Raw genomic sequence first — 26,446 nt, 5'->3', positions numbered from 1 at the left:
GTGGATAAAAAGATAAGTGATCAATTGTGTTGGATGACGTTTATTCAGATAACGGTGTATACAGGCATATCGCACAAATTGCCAATCAAGATCCCTACACGACAAGGCTAATCAATTTCATGCATACTTGATAAGCAATGAATCGCTCATTGGTAATTGCACAATGCGGGCTTTCTCCGCGCTGGGCGTTAACGTGCAATCTGTTAGTGCACACACAAGCCACTAAATGTATCAGTATCTCCCATTAAAAAAGAGTAATTACACGTTAGAGCCTGTACACTCTTTTGATTATCGCTACTCATTCGGACCACGGCCGCAGCGACTGATCTCCCTCGACACACAGAATGACGTGCCGGGTGTGAATTCAGGTGGAACAAAGAAACATGACATGCAAAATGGCATCCAACGTTAAGGATACATTATACACATAAACGCGGCTGGGATTGCCGTCGAATATATGCTGGACTGTATCGGGTAATTGGATCCGCTGTCCACACCGTCAACACTCCACTTTGTGAAAAATCTCAGTTGTGTCCAAAACGTTGAAACCGGCCCCGCGTATATGGTAAGCGTTCGTGTAGTGGCAGAGTGTACAATATAATAACAAAGGCATAACTTAAGTAGTGTGACTTGTTTGACCAGATATTTCGCTGTCCTGCTTTCGCCAATTTGCCGAAGATACCGGCCGGGGCAACGCTATTGTTATAAATGGCCAGTGAGAGTGTTGCCTATCGATTAATACATATTTTCAGCTTTATAGCTACTTAACAGAATGCCCCAGTCAATAGCGTTAGACATAGACCGGCCACAATGAATTACAACGGCAGTCACAACGAGAGGCTTGAGGTGCGTGTAAAGTTGAGAAAAGTTGGTGTTTGATTTTCCACCCCCAAAGTTAAGCTGGTGTGTATTTGTTAAGAAGCGCCGGTCAAATAAAAATGGGTCAGTTTCCGACTGAAACTGTCGCATATTTTGCCATCGTGCTGGTATGCGGAAAATATGCACTTGTACCGTAAATTTACAGACTTCCGTTTATCACAATCAAAATCCGCTGATTGGCCGCTTTTTATTGCTTGGTGTAGTGGCCATTACACCGGTGTCATCGTTAGAGTGCATTTGTACCCACAAATTATGTTATTATGTTTTGCCGTTTTAACTATCGGTTAAACTTGTGGTGTTGTATTTCGCAGATTGCAATTTTATTTATTTATGTCATGGCGATGAAATGAAAATATAGCGACCGTGAAACTATTTTATCGATCGGATATAAAAGCATCCAAATAAACATAAATCTCCGTGTGTGCCGGTTAATTAATGGCCACAAAGTAGTAACGGCTAAAAGACAAACACATACTCCACACATACTAATCGCTAACAAAGTGGCGCCACTGGTGTCGACACGGACGCAGAGCACCGGCCGCACATGTGTATCCTAATCGCCAAATACACACAAACTCCTTTGGTGTCTTTTTCCATTTCCCTGGTTGTACACGTTGTTAGTTATTTCTATCAACGCTCGCACACCGACCGAAGAAACCCCCCGTTTATAAGCAGATTAGTCGGCAGTGGTGATCGCATCAGCATTCCACCAGCAGCAGCAACCAGCACCTGGCCTCTTGACCAGCTGCAGCGCGCCGAGTCATCCCGAGAGTTGACCCTCGCTACCGGCTGCCTGCGATGTTGCCACCAAGTATGCACGGCACATTTTCGCCCCTCATTCAAACGCTGGCTTTCTCTCTGTGTCCGTCTATCAACGGATATATCCGCTGGCCTCTCTCTCTCTCTCTCGCTGGTTTCCATCTCTCTCTGAACCGCTGTGTCTTTTGAGCCACACGGCCATCACTTAATAATGATAACATGTCTCTTGCTCTCGCTGCAAGCTGGCACAACTTGGCGGCAGCGGTTCAGGCTGCGGTTTTGGCGTTCTTATATCATAACATAACACGTATATTTACAACAGAATAAACCAACTAAAGTCGTTAGTTGTCGATTTCTATTCCCGTTTAGCCTCATTTGCCCAAACGCGAGACGCGACGCCGCGCGCGATAGACACACAAGAGAGAAACGAGAGAATGCGGGCGCGCACACACGAGCAGCACAGTTTACGCCGATATGCATATTTTAGGCGTGTCATACTAGTATCTGTTAAATAAAGCTGCCATGGCTTGTTATTAACTCAATATGTACTTGGAGGGAAATGATCAATTTTCGTGGCTGGGTAATTGGCGGCACCACAGATTCCTGGCCATCTGCGCTACATTTTAATTGAAATAATCATGGTTAGCGTTTAGCTCAGCGTTGGGGTGCAAATTGCCGTGTTTATGTAACACGATGGTGTTACATGACATGCGCCAGGGAAAGGATTAAGGATTTGCAACACTGTTTTCTGCAGCGGTAGCATTACCTTGCTCTTTCTTTCTCTTTTGCAACGGATCAATCAATAACCGGTGCAAAAGTTATCAACGATGAAAAGTATATCGCCAAACAGTGTGAGAAAATACACGAAGAACGCCAGCCAGCGCGCGCATAACGCTTAGGTGTGGCCATACCGCCGGATTGGCCGTATATTATACAACGCGCATTGTGCTGCTGTAAGTATGTGGAAATAAGTGCATTGTCATTGACGCAAAGTGACCTCTAAACATCCGCAACAAAGTGGCCAAACAAGGTCATATTTGCTATCTGTTTTCTTTTTGCCGGTCGCACATATAGCTCATACAGCGCGGAAAAGGGGATTAATAAGCGTTTGGATAGCGCTCATTTTCCCTGTTCAGAGAGCATTTGGAAAGATTTTATTTGTTACATGGAAGCGCGGAGCGCCGCAACGCGTCTCCATCGGAGTTTGCGGAGCCAGAGATACAGCGACAGACAGAGATAGAGCAAAAGCCCCAGTTTTATTTAAACCACAATCTGCCGATTCTTGCTCTCACAGCTTGTCCGAAAAGGAGATCAACCGGCAGCAGCCGCGTTTCATACCCGTTTCCCCCACACAAGCTACTTTGCACGGCGCGTACACAGTGCACTCTGCACACACAGCCCGGGCAGATAATCGTGTAACCAATCCGTGGCTTAGCCGCCCGAATAGCCACTCATCCTATCTGGTTTCGTATTTTATGGATGACCTGTTTTTTTAAATATACTGATGTCGCAGGAGCTTCTTTTGTATTGGTTCGCCTCTTCCTCATAACTTCTTTTAATTCGCCTCGCCGCGCCTCTTTAATTCTTTACACGGTACTGGTAGAACAAGGAAAATAAGTAAACTATGCCTGGGCAGGATTAAGCCAAGAAAAACTGTAGTGGAGATTTACAGCGATTCTGACTTGTGAATGGATAGTCTCTCCTGGTAAAACGAATCATCAGAGGCCTTGGGATCGAAATGACCTTAACCTATTCTCAAACTTTAAACGGATAAGAACTTAAGAAGTCTTAAACGCAGAGCTGCATTCCGACCATCCGATGGAGAATATACCGCTAAGATTACTGTAAGTAACTTCCTTAAAATCTGATTGGTTGTTTGCATATCAGTATTGCTGCGGAGCCTTTTGTTGGTCATAAAGCCGGCAGCTGTGCCGTGGTCAAGCTGAATCGGCCGAAAGTCTGGCCGTGCATTTAACCGCGCCGGGGCAGTCTACCCGGCGAACAAAATAAGCCTCGGTGTAATGGGCAACCGGCGTTTGGAAGCGCGTCTGTACATATCGTCGTACAATTTCCGATAAGCGTCCGTCTGCATGCCGACCGGATCCACTCATAACGCTTGCGCCGAGATTCCGCATTACGCACTGGCGAGACAGAGTTTGCCGACTGAGTCACAGAGCAGACAGAGTTGTCGGGTGTATGCAGCGATCCGTTTGGCTCAATGTTGCCAATCATAATACGCAGAATGACTTTAACTTGCATTGCACATATCGCATCTGTGTGTGTATGTATGTGTGTATATGCGTGTGTATACACGAGTAGTTTTGAGCGCATAAACGCCTAACCTAAACCGTATTGTGCCGATTCGCCGACTCGGGCAGTTAATGATCTTCTGTTGATGTACGCTAAGCTTCTTCCAATACAACATAGACGATACTTCGCCTGTCATAATTCGCCCCAGCAAAAGTAAGTTGTTGCTCTTATTTCGTTACCTAGTAAAAATATATTAATAAAAAACACACATACAGCGTATGTGTGTAGCGGAAAAGTGTGCCACAACGTGATTGACCACCACTTCGCACTTCATCACTTTCGCGCGCCGGGATCGCCTCGCACAGCGCTCATATCAAGATTTATTGGGGCCTGTGTGTATATATGTCTGATGATTATTTTGCGCCGTTACCGCGGTATTAATTGCCACCGACGCTTTCTGACAGAGTGAGTACACAACCGCTTATTGGCGTTCTTTTGTGCTTTGGCAGGTTTCTGTGTTTACAACGCCAGCGGACTGTCACGTGGGCTGTGTCGCCGAAGTGCCAACGGTCTTGTAGTATCCCCTCGGAGGTTCTCCCGGAACGGGAACGGAGAGTGTGGATGAGGTTCCTGTAAGCAGCAGCTTCGGGATGTGAAGGACGGAAGTGCAGGTAAGCAATGCGGAATTTTCGTTAGATTGTTTTTGCGGGGCGCGCGCTGGGGAAATGGGTCGTGCGGAGTGGACAATGCCTGCGTGGTTCCGTGTTGGCCCGCTACGGGCGTCAGGAAGCACTTCCGCCTGCATTGTCCTCGCAGTTCTTGCAGCGTTCTTCGCCGTTGCACTGCGCGAACTTTACCGTTTTTTATCTGAACTACATATTTTCGGAAAATGTTTGTGTTTGAACTTTTACATAAGCTTGGCTTCGCTCGTTTGTGCGAGTTTTACGGGGAAACGCTTATTTCTGTACAGCGAACGGGAAGGCTAATTATTCGTACAACCAGGAAAAATCTTGAAAATATTTTCATGAGTAGTAATGTTCCTGCGCATTTTTATTATGAATTGTTTTCCTTGGGTTACCAATCGAGTTTGGCGAGATTGGGCGTGGCCAGCTGGACCAATTCCACAGACTCCGCTGGCCCGGATACTGTACATAACCAGTTTCTCCAATGTGGCAATATTATCAATAAGTTTTCCGAGTTCCTCTTTCCTTGCAAAAATTTATTCCGTTGGAGCCATATTTCTAAACTGGAGAAGCAAAGATATTTACTAAAAATATATGTAAATTAGTTTATTACGAGCCTGTAAATTTTGAAAAATGTTATCGTGGTTTTTTGAAATTTAATTCTGTTTTTAACCTCGAAACCGCGCAATATAAAAATAGAAGTTTATTTCAAGTATACAAATTTTTTTCCTGGCACGTATGTATCGTGTATAATAATATAATATTGTTCTAAAAATAGTAAATCAGAGGCGAATAATTATTTTCAAAACATTTACTTGTGTATACTGTTGCATCTGTATGTTTTACATCAGCCAAGGTTATTTCGTAATTGTTGTTGATGAAATTAAAACGAACCTTCTGCTGTGAAAAATAATTATATCCCAATTTGTCAGCATTTGTTATTTCATAGAGTAATTATATGTAAGTAATTAAGGCGTCAGTTATGCATTGAAATCTGAATAATATTCGCACAGCCAAGTGCTTTCTGCATGGGTTAGCAGTATATTGTCAGCAGCACACGTCGTCTACCTTTGCACCGGCTGAGATATTGTGCCTGTGCCATTGTGGTGGCTCCATTTTACGTAACGGCTAATTTTCCATGATACAGTTGTTGGGGAGAATAAAAATGCCAATCCGACAATCAGGTGCCAAATTTTTCCATCTGCATGCGCGCATTATTATTGCTGTTGCACATAGCGGAGAAATGACGCTGAATTTTACTATACAGTCTGTACAGCCAACCCACTGCCAGATGTAAATGTTGAGACAGGAAGTTAGTTGTTGTCTTTGGAATCTCGTCAGACTTTTTTTCCGCTATATGCTGCCATTTTTATCGTTCTTATAATTATCTGGAGCGCTGTTCTGGTCACGCCTCGTAAGTAGGGATTTTTCAACACCGAATAAGATGACACCATGCACTTTTGCGTAAATTTAGAAAAAAATCATATACACAAACAAAGCAAAACTTAAAAAAGCGTATTGGGGTGCCTAGAAAAAAAATCATTTTATTTTGCTTTAAATGTATTTTATTAAAAATTGTTGGAAATATTGATTTTGGGTTCAAAATTTAAGAAAAATTTGAAGTGACAGCTGTAAAATTATAGCATCTGTTTAGCGGTTATTTCTTCTTCATGTTAATTAAGGCCGACATGGATTACTGACATGCTCACTGTTAAATGTTGTTAGTGAGTATTAATTTTGTAAAATAAAAACGTTTACTTAATGTTAAAAGTCTTTTACGGCCATGCCGCGGACGCCAACAGATCGTTACAACGGTGAACCGAAAACATGGAAAATCGGTCGAACAAAGACAACGCGCACATTGCAATTAGACATCATAGTGTACGTAACACGACTGGAGATTCCATCTCAAACTGATGCAACAATTCAAGTGCTACACCAAACAAACCGGTTGCCACCGGTAAACGTTAGCACCATAGAGGCCGGTCAAACGGTTTTCTCAAAGGGGGGAAAATGCCGTTTGCTACCTGACCAATTCAGTGGAACTTATGGCTTTACTACTGCGGTGTTTTTGCTGCATAACCGCTTAACCGCAAAATGGCGCCAATGCACGATGATAAATACAAATAGAAACAAAATTCATAAAATTAAGCAGAAACCTGGACAAGAATCTCCGTAATAACTGTAATCACAGTTGTTGGCCATGGATTATTTTCCAGGAAAATCGACGTATTTTTGGAATGACATCGAAATCAGATCGATTTTCCTTTAAAATATTTTCCCAGAAATTACGAAATTCTGAGAGTTCGAATCAAAGAACAGTAATTTATATATAATCAACAGACTGTTACCATTTATTTTTAAGGATAAACCACTGTTCTCATTTCCCATTAAAAAAAAAGTATACGTGGAACGAATTTTTTTCGTTACTTTCAAAATCCGCGCATTTGCGCAGCTGGAGCAGAATCCATAAGGTTTTTTTTATAAAGTAAACCGGCCTAGTTATAATCCAATTTCTAAGTAATTTCCTACGATGCCGAATCCTGTATTTTTTTCCCGGCAATGCCGGCACCATCCCGCAACCGTCCGACTTCCGGTTGGTTGGATGCGGATGAGTCCGGAGAGCGTTGGTGTACGTGTGTGTTTTTCACCGCGATATACAGTATCCCGTCCCACTTCGATCGCGCTCGACGGCGTCGTGACGGCGAGCAGCCGGTTTCCCCGAAAACACCCGCTTCCCCTGCGCTCCCTGTTTGGCTGGCGGATGTTACCGGCTAAATGGCCGGGCGCAACGCGGCAAACGCCGTAGCTGCTTGACGTCAAGCGGCTGCTGATGTGTTGTGAGGTGTAGCAGCAGCGGAGTCATGATAGTAGCACACACGAATGAACTTATCGCTGCGCCGCGGACCCACTCATAACGCAATCTATGACGACGGTGCTGGGCCAACATTGGGTGGTTGTGTAAGTGCGCGCGCGCGCGCCTACCAAGAGGCCGGGAAAAGTTGAATGCACCGGTGTTTCGGTGAGAAATCCGATCATCTTCAGGTTGTTGGGTGATTGACGGTGAAAAATAACTTGCCGTTTATGTAATACGCTTTTCCATATACCACAGCATTTTTCGCTTCGTTCGGAACATAATTACAAAAATGCTTATAAAAAATCAATTGACCACGTGTTTTAATCGTTGAAAAAATTAAAGATAAAACTGTAGAATTTCACAAAATAAATCTAGCCTAAACTATTGTGGTTTTGTATTTCGATTTTTTTAATAATAAAGCGACAGCTTGCATTGGTTAAAAAATTGGAAAAAATGAATGTATGTGGATTTTTCATTGCTGCATTTTTAGAAAATTAAAATTTAAATGGCTTCCGTTGGTAGCGAGTGCAGCGAGGCAGATGCCGGCTGCTGTGCTGTGTTTGTCCGAATGTACTGGTACATGAATGACCGAGTTTATCGAATGTGTGTATTAAGTGCAAACCGATCAAGCAACATGGCCCGGCGTAGTCAGCACACCAAATGGCCGGATATTTTTCCCAACTGCATCAACCGACTACCAGCGGCAGTGGCTGTGTTCCCAATATGAGTCAGTTACAAAGCCGTTTGCCGGCTCGGATCAAGTAGGGAATAACTCCGGCGGGGGCGGAGCTCCAGTCAAGCGTGCTAACACGTGCACATCCTTATCTACATGATAAAAGTTATTGGATGATTAGCTTCAATTGTGAATATTATCGAACATTTAATGGTTTCGGGATTTTCACGCGATGTGAAAATTTTTGCCGGGGTAAAGTGGCTAATGCGGACGACGTAAAAGTGTGGTTGACGTCTACTGCATGTATTCAGTTTAAAACTATTTGACTTTTTACAAAACCTAAATATTTGTTGTAAATTTTTAAACACTGAAAACATTTTTTCTTATTGAGAAATAAATTTCGTCGGACCTAACAAAGTTAACAAAAATAGTGGAAAATGTTTTGAGGTATTATTAGGAAATAAAACTGACCTTCGAAGTTTAAATAACAGGTCGATCGGGCGCTGAATAAACGTCAGAATGAATAACCGACTTAATAAGTGGTGTCTCCTACATAAATATTTAAAAGTAATGATACAGTGCAAGGAATAGCCATTGATTTGCAGATTTGCACTGTGTGGTCGACACTGACTGAATGGGCGTTACCGGTGAGAAAATCATCCTGGGTTTATATTCCCACTCAATCGTGCCCGAGTCAGACTCAACAGTCACATGTACATACATCAATAAAATTTCTGAGAGGGTATTCTGATTTCTTTTAGCGTACTTGTACATTAGTAATACTAATTTGTGCAACACAAGTTTTATTTTAAGGGTTATTTTAAAAATGACACTGAAAAAATTCTGACAGCTGAGAATTTTCCGTTCCTGTGTTTCCGAGTTTTTTAAGACTGTTATTTATCTGTCTGAACGTCAAAGTATGGTGAGTGGCAATGATTTAATTTTATCAGCATGATATAAAGCTGTATCCAAGCGCAAAAATGCGATTTCAGATGTGACGTACCGTAAAACGCCGTTATCGGCATGTTTCTACGTCACTTAGACCCCATATAACAACACCTAAATATTTGAAGCAGTGATCGTAAAATCCCTTGTTGACTGTATTTAAAAGCACAGTGTAATAATACACAGTTAATTTAGCCGCTGAATACGTATCACTGTATGTGGCTAATCTCTGTGGATGTACGCACTGTGCAGCGGCAGAACCGGTCCCGCGAAGAGCACACTCAGAAAAGCGGCGGGAAAAGTGATTTAAAAATCAATAAAATATTTGCACCCCCTCGCCAACCGGACAGATAATGCCTGCCCGGATAATTCCCAGTGTCTACACAGGGTGGAAATGGTTATGCTGTTGCCGCCGCGCTGCCCTCAGCCGACAGGCAGCACATCGGGCGGAATATATCATAATCAAATCGTCAATACAATACACATACATATACACATACACAGATCCAGTGTGTCCCGAGTGCGGCATGCCATGAACCCGCCAATTTTCCCCTTTTGCGCCGGGATATGGTGTTTGCTCTGCCTGTCCGCGCCATACACTGGCTAAGCGATCGTGCCCTTATTCGCCGGGCACGGTGGGAAGAATGGGAGAGAAAGAGATCCAGGTCAATATTATCATGAGGAAATCGGTGGGAAATGCTGGTACTTGATGGGAACTGTAACTTCCTCGTAAAACTGACCCTGTCTTAAGTGCATTTATCAGAATAGAAACTTTATCAAAAATAAACGCAATTAATCCGTAAAAAATCACAGCAAACTTTTCTGGAAAAATCATAGTGCGATTTATTAGGCATTTTTTTTAAAAAAAACATTTCAATTTTAACCGGTACGTATATAATTTTTGCGATTTCCTGTGAACAGTTTTGGATGAAAACATATTTTTTGGAGCATCATTCGCCGAAATTATTACCCGCTTTTCCGTGAACGAGTCTTTGTGTGATCGATTGCATCAGCGGAAAGGAAACGCAGTGTATTAAATTAGCCGGTAATATTTTTACGACCGCCATCGTAAAAACGGCTAAGTGCTCGAGTTGACGTCGTCGGTCGTCCCAGCATCTTGTCCGGCCTGCGTGTTAACACGGGATCATATGCTACACGTTCCGGGAACGCGGCTGCATAACATGCACACGATGGACCGGATATATGCCGGCGTAGATTTGTAGCCATGGATAATCGGCGCGCGGTAGCAGTTGCGTAAGACCGTTAACGATCCGGACGCCGTTGCGCCGGGTTATGTACTGCGCATCCCGAAAAGTTTTGCACGTGTAAATGCTGCACATTAAGTAACCAACATTTCCAGGGTTGCAGGCCGTGCACGGAGTGTGTAATATGTCGTTATATAGATGACCAAGGTTTTCGTCAAGGTCACAGAGTTGTTGTTGATGAGGCGCGGGGATGGGATGATCGCGCAGCGGAGAGCCGTCGGCAGCTAACAAAGAGTGCGTGTCCTCTTCACCATACCAGACAAATCTGCATGCCTAAATACGAGTACTATGCACAACAGTGCGAGGCAAAAATTTAATTTTTAGTTGCATCCAAACAGGTTCTTTGCGCATACCGTTTATTTGAAACCCAGCTTAAAGGCAGTTAAAGCGTACCACAAAATTTATATTCGAAATTAAAAAACCCTAATGGATAAATTTTTAATTTACCCGGGAAGTGTGTTGCCTGATGTTCAATATTACTACATATTAATAATTTTAATGAAATATGAATTACGGTGCTAGCAAGCTTGGCGAGAACCCTACTCTAGGTCTCTGTTGGGTAATTCGCTAGCATAATATTTTGAGCGGTCATCTGCATGCGCAAGAGGCCGCTACACTGCCGTCACGGCGAGTACATGCCTGTTATTAACTGTATAATCGCATAGAGCACGACAAGAGCTGTCGACCTCTCTCGTTGTAAAAGATGTACACATGCACAAGAGCCGGCTATAACTGCATAAACACCCGGGATACTACACATCTAACATGTTGCCGCGATCGATGGCAGACGTATCTATGTGCTATTGTTGGTTAATTTACGTTAATACCCCCATCGTCGTCATTTGTAATTGCGCTTGTACGAACGACGGGCCAAAATGCTGAGTGATAAATTAATAGAGGAAACCTGTCAACTGGTTGTTTTCTCTCTTTCTCACACAACTAACGATTATGTTGCCGCTGGGCACTCTGTGCACAAGTTTTTCGCTTACAGGATTTGTGTGTAAAATCGCGCAAATTAGTACACTTGTGTGTGTGCTTTTAATATGGCCTGTCTACCAATTGTCGATATGATTATTAATAGCGTCGACAGTATGTGGGAGCTTTATGGATTAGAGAAATGAGCCAAATTGACAACAATCAACACATTCACCGAACACATTCACCGGCCTGTCGTATTAATGCCGGGAATTGTCGTTAAATACGATCACGGCAATTATTGATGTCTCGTAACGTCATTAAATTCTTTTCTACCGATTTTGTTTTCGTGCCGGTTTATTAATCGTACACCGTATATAACTAGACACTACAGGATTAATGTGAATCTTTATTTTATAATGAGAGTTCGCAGTTTTTATTAAGTATGTTCAGTACAACGCTAAAAGGCAAAAACAGCAACTGTCGTATTTACTATTTAGGCAGTGTTTGTAATACGGGAAGTGCTTTCCTGGAAAACATAAATGCATCGTGACATGATGCTTGGCGTACGATAATTCATAATCGATGGTTATTTCCAGTGTTGCCGGTGTAGAGCTGCCGGGAACAATACAACCGAAAGGCGCTGTACAGTGTGATGAAAACGTTGGTGTCAAGTACTTGGTAGAAGATTATAAGGAGAAAATAGTCCGTGTGACGAAGTGCATGTACGAGTGCGCGTCCCTGGATTATATGGGTGCGAGCTCATGTTGTGCGTCCGCCGGGCTGCTGTCGGCTCCTGCGGGCGCCGATTTGGCGTTCTGCAGACAAATGATGCCGCACAACGGAAAAAATCAATAGCCAAAACACTTGCAATTTTTAAGCGCCTCACACACCAAACAAAAGCTGGTTCAGTTGCATAAAACACAAATAACGGCAATAAATAATAAAAAACATAAATAAAACTTCGCTACGAGAGAACTGGAAAAACATAATAATCAATCAGTTTTATGTCTAAAATGATGCATGCGTAAAAAATAAAATGAAATCTTAATGTCGTGGATATTGTGTTGTCGAATTTTTGTAATGCGGATAATAAGCTAGAATTATTTTTTTGTTTAATTATTGAGATGGAAAATATGTCCTTGCACTATATTTTTTTTAATTTAAAAAGTTGGAAAAGAAGCAGGAAACGCCCTTGTTACGTTTCTGTGGTGCTGCAGTTGTAAGTAGAGCTTAACGGCGAGCTCTTGTTCAATAGGTTCATCGTTTGCCCTTTATCGTAAATTAATTCCATTTTGACCCAAAATCTCGATGGCAAATAATCAGCAGGATATCTCCAATATTGCAACTTAATAGCCGTTTAATTCTTCCCCGTTTCGTTCCCCGACTACCCTCGCTGCCCTCGGTAATCAGTCGCATAAAACGCCCATTACGGACACGCGGCGGCGGCGGCGGATGATGCCGTGAAGATTGAGAGGGAGCGCACAAGCAGCCAGCTGAGAGTTGTTGATGACCCAGGGAGGCAGGCAGGCCGGGGCGAATATTCACGGCGCAACAGACAGGATCGAGAGCGATTTTTCACGCTGCTATCCAGGAAGAATAAACGAGTTTAGTCGGAGAGCGTATATACCCGGTTATGTGTGTTCGCGGCTATCCTTATGACCCCCGCCCTGGTATCAGTGTACTTTGTTCTCTCGAAAATCATCGTTCGCTCGCATTCTCTCTCTTCCTCTTTCGCCCTCTCCCGGCCTTTCCACAAAATCAATATAATAACTTCCATCCAGCCCAGCCAATCGGTTTAATACAGTTGCAAAATAACGCGCGGGTTTTTCGCCGGCATCGGCAACACGTGACTAATCGGGTTATTTATCATTATTATATCAAGCTTGATATGTGCTTAACGTATTTGTCATGACAATGGAATCTTTTGGCAGTCAAACATTGTACAGCACTGCCGAAATATGCCGGCACGGTTGTTATAACAGTACATACAGTACAGCGACAGCAGCACGGCCGCACTCGGAACTTGCTAAGCGAATTTATATCGATCTGTCGGCATTTTCGAGCAAGAGTGGCTGGCTGCGGTCTTTTATCATGCTGATCAAACTGTTTTGCTTGGTGTCATGAGATCTTGATGTAGCTGGTAACACAGGCAATTACCGTTCACACTACGACCGAAGCGAGTGATACAGAATGAAATTAAACAGAAGAAAATTACAAAAAAAGGAATAAGCAGATACCAAGTTAACTAAGTAGTAGTAAAGTTATTTTGCGGGCTATCTTCCGCTTAAAAAAATTTTGCTAGTGTTCTTCGGTGGCGAGCGAAGCGAACGGTGGCACAAATGAAGCGCCCCGTAACGATGTGTGTCTTTGAATTCAAATGATCATTTTGAAGGCAGTTTATCATGGTTAGCAGGCATTGAGAGCGTGTGTTGACTGGTGGAAAATGTTATATTTTTCCATTCGGTCTCAATGGAATGCCGGGAGTCGTTAAGCGTTGCCGACAAAACGCCGGAAAGACGGTGCCGTTTGGAGTGTGCGTAGTCTGTGTATGTGCGGTAGAGTTGGGCTGGGTGCATTGGCGAGTAAAACCAGTGCGTTCTTTGTCTTGTGCTGGAAAACTGGCCTGACACGACGACACGCCACAGCGTCGTTACGAGCGCAGCACAGAGAAAGAGAGAGAGAAAGATCGAGCAGCAGCAGCAGCGCACACGAGCGAGCGAGAGAGCCGCGGCCGAATGTAAATTGCTCACTGAAACAGGCCAAAGACCCATTACCCCGAACTTACCAGCTAGTAGGCTCTGTCATTTCGCTTTTCCCTCTATCGTTAAATATATAGAGAGAAATATCTTTTAAGGCTAACGCCCTGTTAACGTTGGTGTTGCGGCTACTATGCAGCCGGTGTCTTTCCGAATTGAGAGTACCGTTTTGTAACAGACTTGTCGACAGATGCATCTGTTGCTGCAAAATCGGTCAAACACATCTAAGCATCTGGAACGATAATTTTTATAAAATGTCTTAACTTCGCATCCGGAAATATATGTACATTACAGCAAATTTTTCTACGTTTTTTTAGCGAAAAGATTTAAAAAGGTTTTACGCGCTTCTGTAATTTTGCACTGTTTGCGAAAGACGATTTCCGAACGTTGAATAAAGTTATGAGATGATTTGGAGAGTTTAAAATAAGGAATTCATGGCCGCTGGCGGTACGAGCAGCATTCCACGCCAGCGAAACACGTTTGGCGCCAAAACTGTTATGTACTCCTCACACACGGTTCACACCGACCCCACCCAGCACACTGCGCAGCGTCTTACTGCCAACACGGCACGTGCTGTGTTCGACATATTACGCAAGCATCTTCATTCCTCCCCAATTAGTAAATCCCCTACTTTTCCGCAGCACACGCAGGAGGTTATTATCGTGCATGTTTTTCGGGAGACATTATTGTGTGCGTTGCTCCGAAGATGCTGTGGCCTGTCTCGACAAAACAAGCAGGACATTAATTTCCCGGCATTGTCGCGCACACCACGGCCTGTCAGCCGCGATGGCAGGCGCTTGACAGCGAAAATAACAAGCGACGAATGTTTAAGCGGCTTAACTTCTTATAGAACAATTTTATTATGACAATATCGCGCAGGTATAACAACGACAGCTCTTTCTCTCTCGCTCTCTCTCTCTCTCACTCATACTCAGTTGTCGGCTGGGGTGTTATGTGATCAGGCTGGTTATAAAACGCATATTGAATGCCGGGGCGCTTGCAAACTTTGCCTAACTGCCTTACAACACTCTCGTCCTTGAACTGCCGCCGCTGTTTGACGCATATATTTAACAGCATCTCATATTGCCGGCATATATACCAACAACAACCGACTACCGAGAGCGCGCTTGAACGTTGCTGTATGTAACGATGATGCGCCAATCTCCCCTTGCACTGCAGCGCTACTGATCATCCGCTCGTCATCAAAACTCAACGTATGTACACGATTACGTGGATCTGTAACTGTTTCATCGTGCGGCGAGCGCACACTCGCCGTCTCTCTGTACCGACGGCGCCCCGATAAAACGCTGCTATATTATCGGCCGCACAGAAGAGTCGCTGGGTGTTTTTATTTAAACGCGTCAACCAGCTAGCCGGCGTCATCATCATCATCAGCAGCATCGTCGTCGACGTCGTCGTTGGTCGCGAGTGCGCGCGCGCGCGCTCTTTAACAAACCGGAAAAAAATAGAGCAACCGCTCTCCTTTCGACGAAGAGATTTTTCTACATACGGCACCGGGCCCCGGCTTTATTGTTTCCTATTGCCCTGCACGCTTGTGCACTTTGGCCAGTGTATACACTGTTGCCGATCAGTGCCGACTCGAGTGGTGTGTGTATGTTTTAATTTGTTCAATTTTTCTGCTGAATAAGTGCTAAACCGTTTTCCTCGTACGGCGCTGGTACGCCGCACCACGCTACACCGGCACCAACGCGCACGGTACCGCCACACATTCTATAGTCTATACAACAGCTGTTTTTTCTCCAGCAACTCCGCGTACGGCTTCCAAATACCCACATATATTGTGTTACACAATCATCCGTTGGCAACTAAATGTTTTTTCGCATAACCAACGCCAAACCGGCGCTGCCGTGATCAGCTGTTGATTGTTGCGCCTGTGATTTCTGATCTGTTTGTCTTTGCAACAAAGTGTATTTTTTTCCTCCTAAGCATGATATAAAGACTAATTCCCGTATCCATGCACCGCACCCAGTCCGGGATATGTCCACTGGCTGTGTATCCGCATACACATTTATGCGTCTATGTGCTGAATGCATGCGCGCATCTTCTGCACGCCATCTGATCCGCTGAATGCCGGTAAGTTGTTTCTCTCTCTGCCGCTCTCTCTCTTTCTGTCTACTGCTGGTTGAAAACTGGTAAGGCGGGAATCGGTACAGCGTCGAGTCCGCGATGTGATCGCTCCCCCGTCAGTGCTGTGGTTACGCAGATCCGGGATGACAAGTGTACATTTTCCCCCCGTACATTGGGGAATACATGTCAGGGAGGGGGAACAACGAGCGGCGCCCGATGTATGCGTTCGCCGAATCCTAGCCACATGCTCCCAGACGGGAGGATGCATAGTGGTTCCGCTGTAGACCGCGTCACAACTTGAACCAGGGGAAAGTGTCGGCCTCCAGGATGGTGACCCGGAAACCTCGCTCACCAGCTCCCGGAAAATACAATCCGGGAGCTGCTTCGTACTTCCGGATAGCTTCCTTAAATACCCATGTCCTATTCGCAGAAAGATTGCAAAACCTTTACGGGTTTGACAATTGTTTTTCGCATTCCAACGCAGTTCGAGGTTCCCAAAGTCCTGCAATTCATTTTTACTGACGATTTTTTCTACTTGTTTTTTTCCCAATTTTTAAGGATAAAGAAGAACTATCTAAGCACGAGGTTTCTTTTGCGAGAAAGAATTGGTGTCGTGTTTTATTGGGCGCAACACTTATTAGGCCTCTTTAACAGACCGCAAAAAACTTTTACGAGCTAAAGTGCAGGTATGAGCTGATTTCGTATGGGTTTTTTTTCTCCGTAGCTATACAACTCGGCATTTTCGAAGACAGTGCACGTAGCGCGCCAGCCTACGTGCAGTAGCCATCGGTTGAATGGTTTGCTAGAGTATTGCGCGAGAATCGGTTCCGCACCACAGCCGACGTACAGGCAGCGCGCTGACGCGGGTACGTGCGCTCGCGGTACCAACGTTTCGTGCCGCAATGTTTATCGTTTTACGACCCACCGAGAAAGAGTCAGAGAGAAAATTTTCCTGCCAAACGGACGAACACAAAAAAAATCTACGCGGCTTTTTCTTTACATTGCTCTCCTTCTCCGTTTTCAGCGCATTTTAACGCACGGTAGCATGCAAACCAGCAAAAAAAATTTGGCGCGGAAAAACTATGCCGGCATTTTAAAATCTTTTTTATAGAGTGACGGGGGCTGTTTTTGTCGTAAAATTCCCCTGTTTGTGATGCTGAACAGCGGTGCAGCGCAGTCAGGGGTTGCATCGCGTTGCAGTTTTTGATGTTTCGTAACACGTTTGTAACGAATATCCATCTGTACCATGATGTTGCTATATACATGCAACATGCCGGCGCGACATAGCCGCCATTTTTTACACCGCTCTAATTCAATTGCCGGACACTTTTCTTGGCGTACGATGAAATGTGTATGTTGATTTTGTATATTATGTTACGTAAACGATCAAGAATGCTGAGATGACTGAAAAGTGTCTAGTGTACAACAAGTACACAAGATACATACAACCGCTGTTTAAGAGGGAAGTGCCTAATGTTTGCGCACCGTGTAGCAGAAAAAAGTAACTGTTTTATAATTTTTTTAATCAGAAAATGTTGAAATGGTTAATAATCTTTTTATTTCCTGTACGTAGTTAGCGCAGTCATAGTTATTCCGTTGTCTGACAGATTATGGATGTTGCCGCTTATCGGTACAACGCACCTTTCCCTGACTCGAGTCATCAGCTCGCCGGTTTTTGATGAGCGCTCGTTTTTGCGTTGTGTGTGTGTTAGAAAAGCTGTAAGCTGGCTTGTACTGACGGCCTATGATGGTTAGACTTACAGCGTGTGACTTGAAGAAAACAAGCACACCAATGTCAACAAAAGATTATTCATATTGCTGGCAATCTGTTATATCGGGTTGAGTATATAAAGCAAACACGGAGTACATACGATATTTGTTGTATAGACGTGTGGTATACTGTTATAATATACCAGCTATTGCAACCCGGTGGGTGCAATATATCGACGACGGCCTGCTTATTGGCAGCGAACCGTCAATTTTTGTTGAAGCCCTGTGTCTAGCCGTCGCTTGGCTGTTGACTGGTTAGTGTGATTTTGAATTCAAACAGCAGCCTATAGCGGTTATATATCATTATTGTCCATTTTCCGATTGAACATGACTGGCAAGCGTACATATTCTCGGCCCTGCTTGTATAGACACATGCACACATCAATCGTGGTTTGATTATTATTTATTATGTGGCTGATTATTGTTATTATTATTTAAATATTGGGCCCTGCATACAATAAATCGGTCATTCGGTACAATATGCTGAGAGGCATCAGCTGTAAGTTGTAAACCCCCGGTGTCTATGGTGTAGATTACTCTGCCGTTTTTGCGGCGGTGACAAGCTCGGCTAATCCGGATTAATTCGGCAATCGCATTAAATCTTGCTATTTGAAAAATATACTGACCGCTCTTGATGCTTTATGATTATGCTTTTTTAAGGTAAATAATTTTTGTTTTGTTCGTGCGTACAAGTCGGTCTGCTGAGTCATAATCATGACTTTGTAGAAACAGTGTTACATGACCTAGAAAAACATACAAGTGTTTTTGTAAATCAAAATTTTCTGCAATTTGTTTTATTGATCTTTGCTGCAGTAAATTCGAAAATATGTTTTTAAAAAAATAGTAAATTAAAGCGGTTTATACAGCTTTGCGTATGAACAGAAAATATTCACATAAAGAAAAGTAAAGTGTAAAGTTTGGATACGCGGAAATGAGCGGTACAACTTCCTTCCGGTGCATTAGTTCGTTAAAGGTTTGATTAGCATCTATTGAAGGTGTTGAACATATAAATTCTATTATAGATTGCCGATCATTAATACAGTCAATTCCGCGCATGTGTTTATTGAAGACCATGATTAGTTTGGTTAGCCGCCTCCATTCAATCAGCGCCATACTTGAGGAATTATGTCATCAATATCAAAAACAATCTAATTGATATTGTACACGGAACGCCGTTGCCTGTGTATATTATGCGTACGCAGCGAACTGTGCGCTTCATCAATCTGATCGGTGTATACTTCGCGCTGGTAACCGCAGTGGCTACAGTGTCAACACTTAACCATGGGGCATTGTTTCGCCCGGCGCGAATATATATACGCCGCGTACATACGTACAGCGGCGCCGTCGCGCTGGCCAAATAAATGTTGATGAGCAGGTTCGTTGAGAGACATCACCTTAACACCACGGGAGTCTAATTCGAGTTTTTCTCTGATCGGTACATTTTATGTACGGGCCCGACGGCCGCTGCCATGATTGACAGGTCCGCGATATCGACAGTTTAAAGGCGGGTTGCGTTGATGGGTCCTACACACCGCGGAATGCGAGTCCGCGGTGATTTGTAATTGGTCGACGTGTTTATATACAGAATATATATGTAAGCGCTGATTTATGCGCCGGGTCCCGGGACCATCGTGCGCTAAACGATGTGACTAATTAATTGGCATTCGAGAACCCGTGTATGGGGCCACTCGGAAATTAATCATTCCTCATCAGGCGTTGAGAAAATATTGCTGTTCCTGGCGTGTATAAATTGCCAGAGTGAAGTAGGCAACATCACGTTGCCCAGCCGCGTTTCCTTTGTGCGACATTACGGGGTTTTTGTTATTCAAGTACGGTACTGAGGACCCTCGTTAACGGCATCACTCACTCAGTCATCCCCAGCGCACCGCTCCATATTACTCATGTTTTCGCATAATCAACCGCGGCGCATAAACAGCACACGTGCCGGGCATGTAGTTTTTCTTGTAACTGTAAAAATCGCGCGCTTTGTTCAGCGGCGTATAGATGACGAGGCGTAAGTGTACACTGTATATCGCCCGTAGTCAATTATCAATTATTAAACGACAAGACCGATCAGTCTGGCGTTTAACGCGCCGCTGCCGCACACCGCCAGCCCCAACCGTCACATCAATGTCAGGATTAATTGTTTAAATTTTCCCCAACACACAGAAAAATGCATGTACGGTCTTTTGCAGTACATTTTGACATGGAACCCAGCGCCTACAGTATGCAGCCGAATAGCAACGCCGCCTGGAACCCCACCCCCACGGGTCCCGCCTACCCCGCCCCACCCTATCCCAACGGGGCCGTCTACGCCAATCAGAATGCCAATCCCAATATGAATGTCAATCTCAATCAGTATCCCGCCTATCCGCCGCCGGGTGGCGGTGGTGGACCCGCGCCGCCGCCCATGTATAGCAGTGCCGTTAAGAAGGAAGCGGGGATGTACGGGGATATGGATATCAGGTAATTGGGAATTGGGATCTGACTAATGAGGCTCAATATAGATCGCACACGCCGGTGTTGTGAACTTGTGCATCGTGATCACGATGCCGGAAGTGCGCGCGACGGAAGTGCACTGCAGCTTTTCTTGTCTTTCCGCGTATACGTGTTGCAGAGACATACGCAGGACATGTGTGTTATGCACATCTTTCTTGTAAAAAATTAACGGTAGATGTAGGTTGGAACTCTTGAATTAAATGGCACTTTAATCTTGTTCTGTGAATTTTTATAACGCACGTAGCAACCAAAATTTGGCTGCAAAGCTGAATAATTCAGTACTTAAACTGCTCCGAAAAATAATCTGTTTTTCACACAGACTAAACTGATAATTTTTCTGCTCTTTTTTACAACCAGTTTTTTTGATAGTATGCCATTAAAAAAATCTTGTCTCGGCAGTCGGCCGTTAATGTAAAGCTATACTGTATATTCCGCTCAAGAAACAGTTCTGAAGTTATTTATTATTAGACGACGTAAATTTAGATTATTATTTTCTTGCAGATCTGTGGATAAATTCGGCAACCAACAAGTCTTTCCGGAACAAACCATTCCCGCAATGAACCACGCCCCCGGCGGCCCGCTCTCCCACCCGAACGCGATGGGAGTGCCGCGTCAGCCGGTGTACGCGCAGTATCCGGGAACGGCCAACGGTGTGCCGACGCAGTATTACGACACAATGCCAAATGTTCCCAATGGGGTGCCAAAGTACCTGGACCAGCACGGGATGCCCATGGAGCAGCGCACCGCCGCCCCCGGGAGTATGCGCGGCATGCCGGGCGCCAACGGTCCGATGGGCAGTAACCGGGCGCGTCCCTACCACACCCCCAACGGCAAGGCCAACGGGATGGTCAATATGGGCCCGAAGCGCCTGATGATGGCCCAGCAGCAGTCGCAGCCGATGGCCAACTTCCAGACTGTCGTCACAAATCAGGTGCGTAGAAGATTCAGCCGGGTTGTGTATCACGACTTTATAAGCGTTACATTGCGTCACTAAAATATAATTTCAGCACGTTTTAGTCTTGCTGTTGTTAACGGAAATGCTAATTACGGCTGTTTTGAGTACGCCTTGAGGCTGTTTTTTTAATGCTTAAAAATTTTAACTATCAAGTATATCATTGCTTGCAATTGAGTGGCTTTTGCCAGTGAAGAAAGATCTTTAAAAACTGCAATTGTATCAGATGCAGGAGAGATATTAGCCGGTATTATACTAGAGTAGTATAATGTAAATACGTAATTTGACTACCAGGGGCAAAATAATCGTATCAAGCGGGAATTGGTGCCGAAATTAAAATTTGATAACATTATGTTGTCAACAGTACGTGTCGATCGATATTTAGTATTTATGCTTTTGTTTACTGTTGTTTTTTGTTTTAGCAAATGCTCCCGAATCCCTACGGTCACGAAAGCATATCCCCGGCCCCCTTCGCCCAGCAGATGCCCCCGTATAATCCGCAACAAAAAGCGCAGACCCTCCCGCCCTCCTACCAGCGCCGGCCGGACCCGGGCGCGGCCTCCTACCCACCCACCTCCTTGTCCATGCAGCAGTCTCTCCCCATGGACAACCGCAACTACCCGCAGTACATGAACGCCCCGCCCGGCGCCCCCGGCGGCGTGATGATGCGCGGAGGACCGCAGCCGGCTAATCCCATGTTCGCCGGTGGCGCGACGGCCAACGGCGGTCCGATGATGGAGGGCCCGTACAATGTCGGCGGGCAGGCCGTGATGGCGCAGTCCTTCAACGGCAACGGGATGGGACCGTTGGAGATCAAGCAATTCGCCAATCCGATGGTCGGCGCACCGGATCCCCAGCAGATGATGATGGTGTCCAACGAGCCGCCGTTTGTTGCTAGTACGTTTACCGATGATTGAAAAAAAATGTGTAATCTATTCTACCGGTTTTCGTGGGAAAAGGCGAATAACAGTTCTTAGTTAGTGGAGCGACTTGTTTGGTTAATTCCGATAACGAACGCAACTCTAGCCGGTGTCCCCGCGTATATACCGCGGATGTTTCCATTAATTGACCCCGGTTTCTTTGCAGAACCCGATCTGGAGCCGACCATGACCATCATCCAGCACTACGATCCCATCATCCCGCCATTCCGCTTAGAACACGATCGCCCAAACAGCCAGAAGACCTTCGAACTGCGACCCGAGGTGTACAACGGTCTGACGCAGAACCCCCAACTACAGGTGGAGCTCAAGTGCTACCGCCCGGAGAACACCTGGTTCACCAACTGGCCGGACGCCATCTCGGTGGCGGTCAACGGGCGGCCGGTGGCCATTCAGCGCGGCGGACCGCAGCAGCCGCACCGGCCCCTGCACATTAAGGAGCTCTTACGGCCCAATAAGCGCAACGTCATCAGCTTCCACGCGCAGCAGTGCTGCTGCTCGCATCTCTTCGTTCTCCATGTGGTGCACCGGCCCACCATCCGCTCTGTGATTAATCATGTCGTCAAGTTCCGGACCGTGGCTATCCCACAAGGCATTGAACGATGTACGTTGGAGTAGTACTTGCTAGTAATAAGAATCTCCATATTTTCGAAACTTTGCCAGGAAAACATAAGGTTTTTAATGATAGGAGCGGTGTTTTTTTTTCAGTGCTGATCATGACGATTTTAACTATAGTTGTGTCAGCGTATCATGAAGACATGTACATACTACATACTGTATAGATTCACGGCGTATTGTAGTGTAATGGCTGTGCTCTCGTTACCAACGTCTCCATGACTTTTCTGTACATGACTGTCTTTAAGTCTTCAGTTATTAACTGCTCCGCCAATTCTTTTTTCTCTAAACTTGGTCGTAATAATTAGCATAATGGCCTAAACAGGTGCAGAAATTTTTTATTAAGGAGATTTTGGTTCACCTGATGGTTTGTTGCAGTGAAAAGCAATTTCATCAGCGGTGGCCGGGGTTTTGCCGCCAACGACGAACTGGTGCTGCCGCTCCGGTGTGTCCTCAGCCGGCAGCGCATCGTCCTACCGGCACGCAGCAGTCTGTGTCAGCATGCCCAGTGCTTTGATCTCGAGTCGTACCTACTGCACAACAGCACCAGCAACATCTTCATGTGCCCCATCTGCAAGTGCTCGGCACCCATCGACAACCTGCAAGTGGACGAGTTCATGTCCTCCATCCTCAAGCAATGTCTTTCCAATCCCGCCTTCAACCAAATCGACTCGGTGCTGGTGGATGTCAACGGCGGCTGGAGGCCTAACGTCCCGCTGAAACTCAGCCCTGATGAAGGTACGATGTTTACCAAAACACATAATATCTTCACTCAATAAAATTTATTTAATGAACTTTTTTAATTCTGTAATAACAGTAATTTTGATTAATAAACAGAACCTGGCGTTCATAAGGTCGTACTTCTACAGAAATAATGAAAGGTCGGACACCAGCAATTTGGGCTCCAAATTGGAGCCTCCAGTGTTAGCCATCGTATGCTAAACCCTTAGTCCTTCCAATGTTTTTCAAATAAAATATTCTCGCATGTGGTGCAGTGCGTCAAGGTTTCTTTTAATGAGAAAGTGCACTGCATTCTCCAAAAATGTTATGGTTTTCGTACTATAACGGTTTCGATACGCTTGAAATCAGTACGTACTGTATTAACATGTCATCGCATTACGCGGTCCACAGTTGTAGCCACCGCACTACGATTCTGCACACAAGTTCCGTGCACAACACACTGTGATGTTGCAGCGCCCCGGTACAACCCGGTCAGTCCCAGCACCACCATCAGCTCGTGGGAGCACAGCAGTCCGGGCAGCGCCCGCTGTCCCTCCTATCCGCCGGAGCGGAGCGTCTCCGTCGGCCGCAACACGCCCAAAGGCCCGGCCAGCGTGGGCCATCCGCTGTGCAACGGGGACTACGGCTCGCCGGCCTCCATGCCGGCCACCGTGCCCGTCTCGCCCACGGGCAAGGTCTTCCCCGGTTTATCCTCCTGTCCGCAGAAATCTCCCACGCCCTCGATGACGGCCGCCGACTCGCGGACGCCGGTGCCGCAGGTGCAGTCCGTACATTCCAACGGCTCCAACGGCAGCCTGCCCAGTACGCCGCGAACTCCAGGTAAAGACCGGTGGAAAATTAGAAAATTACTAGCGAAGTAGCGATGGCCGAAAAATATCTCGCGAAGCTTTCCTTGTATATTAACAAAAATAACAGTACAGAGTAATACAAAGTTTTGATTCCGGTCATTTTCAACGTTCAAGAGGTTGTTTTAATCGGTGCACATTGATTATGCACTCCGCTGTACATGTGAATCAGAAGAGCATGGCGCTAATTTTATACAGAAATATCAGTGCGAAACACTGGGCATGCGACAAAAATAAAAAATTTTGAAAATAGTTCACAAGTAAAGAATTACTAGTAGAATTTTGAGCCATAACCGTGCTTGACAAGTTATGTCATCTTTTGGCTGTTCCACCCACCGTACTACGATTTCACTGGATGCTCCAGTAAAATAAGACGAAATATTCACATCCGCTATGTACCCAGAAATTCTTCAACTACTTCATCATAGTTTTAGCTGGGGATTATTGTCCGACCCAGTTCGGCCGCTATCGCGTCTAATTTCTCTGCTAATCTTCCTTATTTTATTTCTCAACAGGAAGTCATCCGCCTTCCAACAATCCCACCGACTTCCTGGACATTAACTTCGAAGCCGAGGGTGACACGGACAACGACGCCCTGCAGCTGATCAGCAACATGACGGAGACGGATCTCTTCATGTTCTTCGAGAACCCCACCACGGACCCCTTGGGGACGTCCAGCACGTCCCTGGGGTCCAGCTTCCCCAATTCGGCCGGCGCCGGCTCCGACTCGGGTATCTCGGTGGCGTCGACCAATCCGGCCAACTCCTCGGCCGAGGACCTCCTCAGTCTCAGTCTCTTCGACAGCTATGATGCACAGCCGACGGTCAAGAGTGAATCGTAGTCATGGATGGACACCCGTGGTCTTCCGCCCCGCGAAGCCGCTGGGGTGATTCTAACGGTCGGTTGTTTCTGTTTCTCTCTCTCTCCGATATTTCCTCCTGGTCGGATCTTCTCTGCATTACATATTTAAGTATTCTTCTGGGATTGTAATTTTTTACCAATGTGTACAGACAAAAATGGCTCTTTGGAGAAAAGTTTACGGATAATTGTATTATGATGCATTGCATATTGTTATGTGTGGCGCATTGTATATATAATAAAGATGACAGTAAAATTGTCGGTGTGATCGGCGTTCGTGTAAGCGTAACCGAATCATAAATGAGGAGGACACCACACAAATGTGACACAATCAAAGCAAAAATATCAAAATAATTACAGAATAAGCTGCGTACAGTCTAATTTTTTGGTGAAACAAGACAGCGAGGTAAAACTCAGTGCAATGGGACTGGGAAAAAGAAGAATCAAGAAAACCAAAATTAGGTGACCAATAAGTATGTACGAGTTACATACATTACATGCAAATTTGCAGGCAATACATACAAGTCTCGCTAAAGGTTAAATTTTTCCAAAAATTAGCAGTTAATTGTGCGCTCTTTTTGAAAACACATCATTTTTCCCATCAGGTGCACAGCTCATAAGTATATATGTAACTTTGAATCCTATATCGTTTACATATCTGTACATCATCAGGAAAACATAACAATACTGCAATTTGCAGTAGTAAGAAAACAACAATACCGCTTAAATTAATTGCGCATTTTTGAAGATGACAGTTAAGCTGAGTTTCTACTCGCTTGCACCCCTCTTGCGAGAAAAAACACCACTGCGGGCTCATAAACTGTTCTAAAGTGTACGTTACTGCTTTCGGTGTTCAAAACATTGAACTTTACCGATTCGATCATTTTTATTAGTGTAAATCAGCGCAGGCATGTTGTTATGTTAACTAACTTGTAAGTACTTTACCGATTTAAACTCAAAATGTGCGCGCAATAGCCGGCTGCTGCGTTATCACCGGAAAAAGTTTAAAAACTCTGACGCGTCAAATAATTCACCTATCTATCCGACTCCGACTAAACTTGCCATTATCGTAAATCTATATCTAAAGAACATTCTGAACCATTATTATGATGATATCTTAAGAAACAAGGATGCATTAAATTTTAAAAAATTTTA

General features: G+C 44.9%; 1 protein-coding gene across 5 annotated transcripts; it reads left to right on the top strand.

Moving 5' to 3' along the window:
- The first annotated feature begins 298 nt into the window (after positions 1–298).
- LOC129594836 (zinc finger MIZ domain-containing protein 1-like) lies at positions 299–25,526 on the top strand. Of its 5 annotated transcripts, none has more exons than XM_055491680.1 (10): positions 299–565; positions 4,398–4,559; positions 15,933–16,079; positions 20,039–20,309; positions 20,844–21,273; positions 21,717–22,191; positions 22,381–22,836; positions 23,226–23,585; positions 24,042–24,407; positions 24,949–25,526. In XM_055491680.1, the coding sequence occupies exons 3-10, from the start codon at positions 16,034–16,036 to the stop codon at positions 25,272–25,274; spliced, it is 2,730 nt and encodes a 909-aa protein (XP_055347655.1). In that variant the 5' UTR covers positions 299–565; positions 4,398–4,559; positions 15,933–16,033; the 3' UTR covers positions 25,275–25,526. The 5 variants fall into 5 exon arrangements, with proteins under 5 accessions (XP_055347655.1, XP_055347653.1, XP_055347657.1 ...); XM_055491678.1 differs by lacking the exon at positions 299–565 and adding an exon at positions 3,865–4,101; XM_055491679.1 differs by lacking the exon at positions 299–565 and adding an exon at positions 4,163–4,322.
- The last annotated feature ends 920 nt before the right edge of the window (positions 25,527–26,446 follow it).

The sequence above is a fragment of the Paramacrobiotus metropolitanus genome, unplaced genomic scaffold (genome assembly GCF_019649055.1).
Source record: "Paramacrobiotus metropolitanus isolate TYO unplaced genomic scaffold, Prichtersi_v1.0 Parri_scaffold0000072, whole genome shotgun sequence".
Lineage (NCBI taxonomy): Eukaryota > Metazoa > Tardigrada > Eutardigrada > Parachela > Macrobiotidae > Paramacrobiotus > Paramacrobiotus metropolitanus.
This window is presented reverse-complemented; position numbering and strand designations above follow the sequence as displayed.

What these genes read in the sequence shown, in the direction of transcription:
- LOC129594836 (XM_055491680.1), top strand. Translation starts at nt 16,034, where the DNA reads ATGCATGCGCGCATCTTCTGCACGCCATCTGATCCGCTGAATGCCG. An exon ending in ATCTGATCCGCTGAATGCCG is followed by an intron (nt 16,080 to 20,038) that starts GTAAGTTGTTTC and finishes GGTCTTTTGCAG; the next exon opens with TACATTTTGACATGGAACCC. An exon ending in AGACTGTCGTCACAAATCAG is followed by an intron (nt 21,274 to 21,716) that starts GTGCGTAGAAGA and finishes TTTTTGTTTTAG; the next exon opens with CAAATGCTCCCGAATCCCTA.